Here is an 11,131-nt window from a genome sequence, read left to right as displayed (position 1 = left end):
TTTTGGGATAGCATTGGAAATGTAATTGAGGAAAATACGTAATAAAAAATATTAAAAATTAAAAAAAATGGTACTGAAAAACATAGATCATCCCATCTAATTATAGAGTTAAAATATTTGATGATAGGTCCAAACATCGAGTAGACAGATGCAGCTAGTAGAGGTGGCCAGATTTTCATTTATAAATACATTACCAAGCTCAGTGGTCTAGCAAAAGACAAGTGGGATTGCTGCATTTAACAACATAACCTGAGTCTACTCTTAAGGCTTTATAACTACACGGCTAAAATGTATAAGTTGTTATTCCTAGCCCTAGGGAGACAAACTATAGTCAAAATGAAAGTGGGAATATTCAGGACTTCACATACTTAACCTAATCTCAAATCTGATATGAGTTATAGATAGATAGATAGATAGATAGATAGATAACTACTAATTCTCCTTTTTTCAGTCAAGAGAACACAGGCTCAAAAAGGTTATGTCATTTGTCTTCTCTATTGAGAAGTACAAGTGTATAAGTGTATTTTTCTTTGGAATGTAATTGTTTGATTTTTTTTTTAGCTTGAAAAATTGTGACCTATTTGAAATTCATCACTTTATTAGTATTATCCAAAGTCTTTGTTCCCTGTAGTACTAATTATTACATAAACAGAAAGAGCAATACTTTGTAATGAAGACATTTTAGGATTACCTGACTCTGTTTTCTACTATATCATATAGCAAGATACAGTCTCAGTATAAACTTTCCCTTGGTTGTATGGATTACCACACCATCACATTGCCCAACACTTGCTTACATATCTAAATGTCTAGTTTTGAAAACCAAAAACCTTCTATTTGTCTTTTGCTGTTAGTTGTCCTAGAAAGTGTGTTAAGAAAGTAGCCCTGTGAACACCTAGTATGTTTTTATAATTAAATATGTATACAGCTTGCATATGTGATTATGTATGATTTAGTTTAAACTTTATGCTTCATTAAATATTATTTAGCACCGGGCGGTGGTGGTACACGCCTTTAATCCCAGCACTTGGGAGGCAGAGGCAGGCAGATTTCTAAATTTGAGGACAGCCAGGGCTACACAGAGAAACCCTGTCTCGAAAAACAAAATGAAAGTATTATTTAGCTGTTATACTGTAAAACACTTATAGTTACAAATGTAGGATTTTGCTGAACACCTGCGAAATGAAGATAAATTTAGAAGTAAGGGTAAGTGGAATGTAAAATTTCATATCCTTGTAAAGTGAGTATATGAATCATAATCACATGAAATCAGCCTGGTAATTTTCTTGCTCCACAGGAAGATTTAGAAAGTTAAAAAAATGCATATATGAAATAAAACTCATAGAACTTTGCTCCTCCCTATTATTTATGTAACCTTGTAAAGGTTATGAAATGAACACAAGATAAAATGAAGAGAAGATATTAAATATTCAAACTAGACAATGTTCTAATGTGCTAACACCAGCTGTTTGTTTCTTTAGGATGGATTGGATGCCCTGGTTTATGATTTGGATTTTCCTGCCTTAAGAAAAAACAAAAATATTGACAACTTTCTAAGCAGATGTAAGTACTTTCTGTAGTTTAATGTTGCTGTACATGTAACTGTATCAGATATTCAAGCCTCTTTCCCCTTCTGTTGCATTCATTATTCTGTCAGTGAATTTTGTGTAATATTAGTGCAAAGACTGGCACCAGTTGCTACACTAACAAGGCACCTTGTGAATGAAATTTTAGAAGCTTAGTCTAGATGCCTATCAAGAATGCATACAAAGTAATTTGGGGAGTGGGGGGTGAAAAGTATACAGCTACAATAGAAATATGTATTTTTCAATGCATGTATGTGCATATTCAAGTTTTAATGCTATATGACCCCTTTGTTTATAAAAAAATTAGTTATTACATTTGGAAACCTACAGGTAAAAATTGATTATATATGACAACTCATAAAATAAAAAGGTTTTCTCCATGGCAGCTGTTTTATATATGCTTATTATAGATGTTCTCTTCTAAAAGTTTATTTTAGATTTTGAAATTATTTAAAAATATGTTTTAAGTTAAAATAGTTTGGAATTTTAAAAAATTAGCAGTAAGAAGTTGATTATAAAATCCTTCCCAGTCTGTTTATTTCTGTTTCAAAGAATTAATTTAGTCATATAAAATAGTTGTATTTTTTTGTTGTTGTTGTTATTATTTCTTTTTGTTATTTCTACAAAGTAGAGTTTGAATTACCTATTTTGTACTTTTGTCGGGTTTTTCTTCAAAACCAGTTTTAATTTTGTCTTGGAGTTTGATACCAAACTCTGATTTGGGAATCATTTCTTCCTCAGTGATGACAATTTGACCCAGTGCTTTGCATATGCAAGTGTCTATCATTGAGCTACATCCCCACCTCTTTGAATTGGGAAATTTTAAGTATAAAATTCTTGCTAATGTCTTGTAACCTACTGAAAGAATTGGACAGTTCTATTAGTTTATATTTGTTTATCCCTGTACTAGATAACATAGTGAAATAACCAAAGATGAACTACTGTTTATTTGGTAGTAGACAAAAGGCAGGGGTTGATCATTAGTCTAGAGGTAGAGGGTAGAGTATTTTGATGTAGTATGACAAATATTGGGGAAAACAACCTTCTGAATCTACTATTCTTTTCTGTTTGGTTTCCTTTGTCTTGAATCACAGCCCAAGATGACCTTGAACTTACCACAGTGCTCTGACTCTTGAAAGCTAGCATTCTATGTGTGAGCCACAATGTCCAACTTAATTTTACTACTTTATTGCTTTTGTAATACTAAGTATGCCCATGTATTACATTTTATAAATAGAAACAGTAGCTAGAAAAGAAATAAGTGAAGTCAAATGAAAGTAAAAATATAAAGTGACTTTTAAATTTAAGTTTTAATTTGTATAGATTTTTTGGAATATTAAGCTAGAGAAAAATGCAAGAAAAGTAAGTAACATTAATAAAACAATTTTAATAAATCATATGTACTGATAAGTAAAAATCACAAGTGAGGGTTTTCTACCAGTAGTACAAAAATCAGTGTACTTTGTGATATTAGTATATTAATAAAGGAAAGGTATATATTATTAGATGCAGAAAAACAATGAAATAAAATTTATATTTATAAATGTGAAAGAAACTTACCTCAATAACCTATAACTTAGATCCAGTTTCCTAGTTTTATTTGTTGAAAGCCAGTCTCTTTGCTAGTGTATGTTTTGGTATGTCTAAAAGTAACTTTTGTTCACCTAATGTAATTGTCATCTCCAAGGCTTAATGCCTCAGTTTGCTAAGCTAGTCCTAATCCTAAAGCTTCTAGCCTTTGTATAGTCTTACCTAGGCCTAGAATGTTTCACCCTTTAAGATTGACTGAGGAGTAAACTCTGAACTCTGACTGACTGATTGAACTCAGCTATTCTGGCTCAAATTCCTCTCTAAGCTGACTGATTCAATCTGGCTTCTCTCTAGCCCTCTGAATTGCTCTGCTTGGCCTCATACAAACTTAGGCAGTGTGTTCTAATCTTCTGACTCCTTCTTATTCTCTCTCTGCAGCCTGTCTCTCTGTCATATAAAACTGCCTCCTTTCTCTCTACAGTGCATCCTCGAATATCTTACCTTTCTTCTTCATTCTCATATGAGTTGGGCATATACAATTCTGTCAAATCTTTCTCTGATTTATCACTTTGTCTGCCACTCAAAGATACCACTTTGAAACATGGGTGCTTCCTTCTACAAATAACTTTACCTTCATTGTTTGGAATTAAAGGGGTCTGTATTCTTGCCAGAGGGATTAAAGATGTGTGGTAAGGTGGTGTCTATATTCTAGCCAAAGTAGCAATATTGCTGGATTAAAAATCCTCTACAGGTATGTCAAAATTTAGGTCTCTGTAGTTGAGTCTGTGTGGATTTATTTTTTGGGTCCTGTAGTTTGACAGTTTCTTATATGCATTTAGTCACAAAGCTGTTGGTCAGCAGCTAGGACAAGTGAAACTTCAAGGAACCAGAAGGATCTATTTGATTTCTAATGTTTTGTCTGCCGGCTTCCTCAAGACTTTGAATACTTTTTCAGTGTCACTGGCCATTCTAGCATACTACCTCAGTTTAGGATTTTCTTATTTCTTATATAGAATATTAAAATAATCTTAAAATTCTCTAACTCCAGTTTTGTCCTTACTGAATTTATCTTTAACATTCTTCTGAGTAGCTGAAGTGTAGGTTTGATTATGCTTATTTACTTTAGTTTCTTTTTACAGCTTTCAATCCATGCTAGTGATTTTTATATTGTGCCTTGATTTTTATATATTAAGAGCTGCCTAAACCTGTAATCTGGGGTGAGGGGAGAAAGCCTTCCTATTATTGAGTCATAGATTTTTTTTTCTTTCTTGCTTGCTTGCTTACTTTTTTTTTTTGACTGGTCTAGAGCTCACTGTGCAGATCAAGTGGCCTTGAGCTCAGAAAGATCTGCCTGCCTCTGCCTCTGCCTCTGCCTCTGGAGTGTTATTAAAGGCATGCATGTGCCACTCTGCCCAGCAAATGATAATTTTCTGACAAGTGACTTAGAGACAAAGTTCAGGCTCCTTAAACAGATTGGGGCTCCCCAGCCTCTTCTGCCACTTCATCACAAGCATCCGTACTAATCTAGCAGCAGAGCCCTGTGTACGCAGTTCTGCTGTTCCATCACTTAAATGGTCTGTCTTCAAGACCTAACAACTACTTTTCATTTCAAATGTGTTTCAGGTGTTTCCCTAAAAGTTCTGTCCATGGCAGGCTTTAATTGGTATCTTCTAGTACTTTACAAGCCATGCTTACCTGTTTTATTTTAAATTGTTTTGAATTAGAATCCCCCCTCCTCCAACTATCCAGAAAAGGTTTCACTGTGTAGCCCTGGATGTTCTGGAATTCACAACAGTAACAGTGTTACCATTACCTTTCCATATTTCTAGAGATTACTTTAGGACCTGATATAGAGTAGGCAAAAATATTTATGTAATAAATAAGCTTAATATTAACTTTGTAGTAGGTCTTGTAGTACTGTGACCTGGGAAGTTATTAAATATACTTATCTTTGTACAGAAATTTATTAGCATTGCATATGTCTGTCTGTTGGACATAGCTTACAAAAATATTTTAATTTGAACATTTTAACAGAAAGGCAAGACTATTATAGCTACTTTTATTAGCAACCAGAACTTTAATAGCCGTATGTGTATAGACAACATTGAAATGGGAAGCTTTTCCATGCAATCTCATTCCAGTGTTGACCCGTAGGGACTAAAAAAATAGCCCTATTTTAATCTATGACCAAATTAGGAGATAACTATCCAGGGGGAGATTTGTAAATTATTGTCATCTGTAGCAAGACAGGTTAACATAAATAATTGCATTGATTCTCCACTGCATGTTTTAAATTAAAGTCTGGCTTCAGATTAATGCTATAAGTGTAAAGAATGCAGGTTAGAAATTTAATTTTTATTTTTTAGTACATGTGCCTTTGATACTGAACTTGGTTTTGGGGAATTATTTTTTTCTAGGATAGGTTTGTGTGTGTGTGTGTGTGTGTGTGTGTGTGTGTGTGTGTGTGTGTGTCCCTGACTGTCCTGGAACTCACTCTAGACCAGGCTGGCCTCAGACTCACAGAAATCTGCTTCTGCCTCCCAAGTACTGGAATTAAAGGTGTGTACCTTGGGCACGCGCGTCCACGGAGGCTCGGCCTGTGAGCGTTCTGGATCCCGCTGCAAGATGAGCCTGGGACCATGACAGGTGAAATGGGTTACGCAAGCTGCACAGATAATTAAGTAGCAGAGATTAGAACTCAGGTTTCCTGCCTCCCAAGATTGTTAAACATGAGCCTGCGGAAGCAAACCCCTAGGGACTTCTTAAAGAAAATCATCGGGCGACCAGTTGTGGTGAAATTAAATTCTGGTGTGGATTATCGAGGGATCCTGGCCTGCCTGGATGGCTACATGAATATAGCCCTGGAACAGACAGAGGAGTATGTAAATGGACAGCTGAAGAATAAGTATGGAGATGCGTTCATCCGAGGAAACAATGTTCTGTACATAAGTACACAGAAGAGGCAGATGTGAAGACACCAGGAGGCACTGCTCTTCAAAGATGGATAGATGAAGTGGTTTTGGTTCTCTTACGGTCTTAGTTGGCCTGTTTTCATGGTGGTTGGTGGGGTTTGTTTGTTTGTTTGTTTAATTGACAATGGAATAAGATAGAGGTATTACATTACAGATTGACTCTTTTAAAAAAAAAAGGTGTGTACCTCCATACCCAGCAAGAATTTAAGTTTTTTTTTTAAAAAGGATCATCATAAATGATTCACATAAACAGCATAAACAGAAATTTTTATTTTGTTGATATAAAACATCTACCTATGTTTCCGTAATAAAATGTGATATATACCTAAAATACCGGAAGTAAATTATTATTATTATTATTATTATTATTATTACAGCATTGATATTTAGCTTGGGGATGTAAGTCAGGTAGTAAAATATACTTGCCTAGCATAAACAGAGCCCTAGGTTTGACCTCCAATGTCACGTAAATGTAGGATGCATTAGATACTTTATTTAAAAGATTAAAAATGAAAGCAAAGCAGTTTTTGTGTTTAAAACTTTGTCATTAGATTTTTATATAAATTTTTGGTATGATAGTAAAATCATACCATAAGAATTTGAAACAACTCTTAGCATATTAAATATTTATATTATAACTTCAGATTTTACATATATCAATTATTTCAAGTGATAGAGTACTGGGGCTTAAACTGAGGATCGAAAGAGGCAAGTATTTCACCATTGACCTACATCCCAGCCCTAATTTGTAATAACTTTTAGAAGACTTTTTAGAGTTTAATGAAAATGAAGCCACAACATTTCCAAATTTATGGGACACAATGAAAGTAGTTCCAAGAGGAAAACTCATAGCTCTGAGTGCCACCAAAAAGAAACTGGAGAGAGCATACACTAGCAGCTTGACAGCACACCTGTAAGCTCTAGAACAAAAAGAAGCAAATTTACCAAAGAGGAGTAGAAGGCAGGAAATAATCAAACTCAGGGCTGAAATCAATCAAGTGGAAACCAAAAAGAATAATACAAAGAATCAACCATACCAGGAGATGATTCTATGAAAAAATCATCAAGATAGATAAACCCTTAGCCAGACTAACCAGAAGGCACAGGGACAGTATCCTAATTAACAAAATCAGAAATGAAGAGGGACAAATAACAGAATCTGAGGAAATCCAAAAAATCATCAGATCCTACTACAAAAGCCTATATTCAACACAACTTGAAAACCTGGATGAAATGGACAGTTTTCTAGACAGATACCAGGTACCAAAGTTAAATCAGAATAAGATTAACGATTTAAACAGTCCCATAACCTCTAAAGAAATAGAAGCAGTCATTAATAGTCTTCCAACCAAACAGCCCAGGATCAGATGGGTTTAGTGCAGAGTTCTATCAAACCTTCAAAGAAGAATTAATCCCAGTTCTTCACAAACTATTCCACAAAATAGAAAGAGAAGGTACTCTACCCAATTCATTCTATGAAGGCACAATTACTCTGATACCTAAACCACACAAAGACCCAACAAAGAAAGAACTTCAGACCAATTTCCCTTATGAATATCGATGCAAAAATTCTCAATAAAATCCTCGCAAACCAAATCCAAGGACAAACTAATATGTTCATTCACTACAATCAAGTAGGCTTCATCCCAGGAATGCAGGGATGGTTCAATATACAGAAATCCATCAATGTAATCTACTACATAAGCAATCTCAAAGACAAAAACCACATGATCATCTCATTAGATGCTGAGAAAGCATTTGACAAAATTCAACATAAAAGTCTTGGAAAGATCAGGAATTCAAGGCCCATATCTAAACATAATAAAAGCAATATACAGCAAACCAGTAGCCAACATCAAACTAAATTGAGAGAAAATTGAAGCAATCCCACTAAAATCAGGGAGTAGACAAGGCTGCCCATTCTCTCCCTACCTATTCAATATAGTACTTGTAGTCTTAGCCAGAGCAATTAGACAACAAAAGGAGATCAGGGGGATACAAATTGGAACGGAAGAAGTCAAAATATCACAGATGATATTGCAGATGATATGATAGTATATATAAGTGATCTTAAAAATTCCACCAGAGACCTTTTAAACCCGATAAACAACTTTAGTGAAGTAGCTGGATATAATAAAATTAACTCAAACAAATCAGTGGCCTTTCTCTACACAGAGAATACAGAGGCTGAGAAAGAAATTAGGGGGAAAAAAACACCCTTCAAAATAGTAACAAATAATATAAAATACCTTCGTGTGACTTTAAGGAAGTGAAAGATCTGTATAATAAAAACAAGTCTCTGAAGAAAGAAATCGAAGAAGATCTCAGAGGATGGAAAGATCTCCCATGCTCATGAATTGGCAGGTTCAATATAGTAAAAATGGCTATCTTGCCGAAAGCAATCTACAGATTCAGTGCAATCCCCATCAAAATTCCAACTCAATTCTTCACAATTAGAAAGGGCTACTTGCAAATTCATCTGGAATAACAAAAAACCTAGTATAATAGAAACTATCCTCAACAATAAAAGAACCTCTGGTGGAACCACCATGCCTGACCTCAAGCTGTAATACAGATCAATTGTGATAAAAACTGCATGGTACTGGTACAGCGACAGACAGGTAGATCAATTGAATAGAATTGGAGACCCAGAAATGAACCCACACACCTATGGTCACTTGATCTTTGACAAAGGAGTTAAAAACACCCTGTTGAAAAAAAGACTACATTTTCAACGAATTGTGCTGGCTCAACTGCTGATTATCATGTGGAAGAATGAAAATTGATCCATTCTTATCTCCTTGTACAAAGCTCAAGTCTAATTGGCTCAAGGAACTCAACATAAAACCAGAGACACTGAGACTTATAGAGGAGAAAGTGGGGAAGAGCCTCGAAAATATGGGCACAGGGGAAAAATTCCTGAATAGAACAGCAAAGGCTTGTGCTGTAAGATCAAGAATCGACAAATGGGACGTCATAAAATTTCAAAGCTTCTGTAAGGCAAAGGACACTGTCAATAAGACAAAAAGGCCACCAACTGATTGGGAAAAGATCTTTACCAATCCTAAATCTGATAGGGGAATAATATCCAATATATATAAAGAACTCAAGAAGATGGACTCCAGAAAATCAAATAACCCTATTAAAAAATGGGGTACAGAGCTAAACAAAGAATTTTCAACTGAGGAATACGGAATGGCTGAGAAGCATCTGAAAAAATGTTCAGCATCCTTAATCATCAGGGAAATGCAAATCTAAACAACCCTGAGATTCCTCCTCACACCAGTCAGAATGGCTAAGATCAAAAACTCAGGTGACAGCAGATGCTGGTGAGGATGTGGAGAAAGAGGAAAGACTTCTCCATTGCTGGTGGGATTGTAAACTGGTACAACCACTCTGGAAATCAGTTTGGCGGTTCCTCAGAACATTGGACATAGTACTATCGGAAGATCCAGCAATACCTCTCCTGAGTATATATCCAGAAGATGTTCCAACTNGTAATAGGGACACATGCTCTACTATGTTCATAGCAGCCTTATTTATAATAGCCAGAAGCTGGAAAGAACCCAGATGTCCCTCAACAGAGGAATGGATACAGAAAATGTGGTACATTTACACAATGGAGTACTACTCAGCTATTAAAAAGAATGAATTTATGAAATTCTTAGGCAAATGGATGGATCTGGAAGATATCATTCATCCTAAGTGTGGTAATGCAATCAGAAAAGAACACACATGATATGTACTCACTTATAAGTGAATATTAGTCCAGAAGCTCAGAATACCCAAGATACAATTTGCAAAATACATGAAACTCAAGAAGAATGAAGATCCAAGAGTGGACACTTCGATAATTTTTAGAAGGGGGAACAATATACCCATGGAAGGAGTTGTAGAGACAAAGTTTGGAGCTGAGACTGAAGGAACAACCATCCAGAGACTGCCCCACCTGGGGATCCATCCCATAAACAACCATCATACCCAGACACTATTGCAGATGCCATCAGGAGCTTCCTGACAGGAGAGTGATATACCTGTCTCTTGAGAGGCTCTGCCAGTGGCTGACTAATACATAAGTGGATGCTCACAGTCATCCATTGAATGGAGCACAGGGTCCCCAATGAAGAAGGTAGGGATAGTACCTTAGGACCTGAAGGGGGTTGCAGCCCCCTAGGAGGACCAACATGAACTAACTAGTAACCCCAGAGGTCCCTGGGACTAAGCCGTCAATCAAAGAAAACACACAGAGGATCTCCTGGCTCTATCTGCATATGTAGTAGAGGATGACCTAGTTGGTCATTAATGGGAGGAAAGGCCCTTGGTCCTGTGAAGGTTCTATGCTCCAGTATAGGGGAATGCCTGGGTCAGTAAGTGGGAGTGGGTGTGTTGGTGAGCAGATGGAGGAGGGAGGGGATAGGGGGTTTTTGGAAGGGAAATTAGGAAGGGGGTAACATTTGAAATGTAAATAAAGAAAATATCTAATTTAAAAAAAACAAATTTTACATATATCAACCATTTCAAGTGAGAGTGTACTGGGCCTCAAACAGAGGACCAAAAGAGTCAAGTATTTCACCATTGACCTACATCCCAGCCCTAATTTGTAATGAAGTGTTTTTTTTTTAAATTGTGTTTTTGAGTAATTTGATTGTAATGTAAGTTATAATATTATAATAATAATCATTATAATAATGCCTTAATGATTTAATTACATTTTTCATACAGATAAAGACACAATAAATAAAATTAGAGATTTACGGATGAAAGCAGAAGATTATGAAGTAGTAAAGGTAATCGGCAGAGGTGCATTTGGAGAAGTTCAATTGGTAGGTTACCTTACTCAGATATTTTTAAACACTACCTTATTTAACATACTATTTGGGAAAATAATTGTTTTCATAGAATTGTTTCTTTAAATGGCTCTGGCATTTTTGCTTAAGATAAAACCCTTGCATTTATCAAAATAGTAGGAAAGTTTTTTCCCAAGCATTTCAATAAACATCTCATCTCTCTCTCTCTCTCTCTCTCTCTCTCTCTCTCTCTCTC

The 11,131-nt window shown here is 35.6% G+C and overlaps 1 protein-coding gene and 1 pseudogene across 4 annotated transcripts in view; both read left to right on the top strand.

The window, feature by feature from the left end:
* The window catches only part of Rock1 (Rho associated coiled-coil containing protein kinase 1), a 121,465-nt gene that overhangs the window by 29,854 nt on the left and 80,480 nt on the right, over window positions 1–11,131 (top strand). For all 3 annotated transcript variants that reach the window (XM_021150215.2, XM_029472234.1, XM_029472235.1), the window contains exons 2-3: window positions 1,482–1,563; window positions 10,811–10,911. In XM_021150215.2, the coding sequence (XP_021005874.2) occupies window positions 1,482–1,563; window positions 10,811–10,911 (183 nt within the window). The remainder of the gene's footprint in view (window positions 1–1,481; window positions 1,564–10,810; window positions 10,912–11,131) is intronic.
* LOC115029896 lies at window positions 5,634–6,889 on the top strand (annotated as a pseudogene). Its single transcript, XR_003835472.1, has one exon. The product of XR_003835472.1 is annotated as a U6 snRNA-associated Sm-like protein LSm6 pseudogene (transcript).

Source organism: Mus caroli, chromosome 18 (genome assembly GCF_900094665.2).
Source record: "Mus caroli chromosome 18, CAROLI_EIJ_v1.1, whole genome shotgun sequence".
Taxonomy (NCBI): domain Eukaryota; kingdom Metazoa; phylum Chordata; class Mammalia; order Rodentia; family Muridae; genus Mus; species Mus caroli.
The sequence above is the reverse complement of the archived record's forward strand: the minus strand, read 5'-3'. Positions and strand labels throughout refer to the sequence as shown.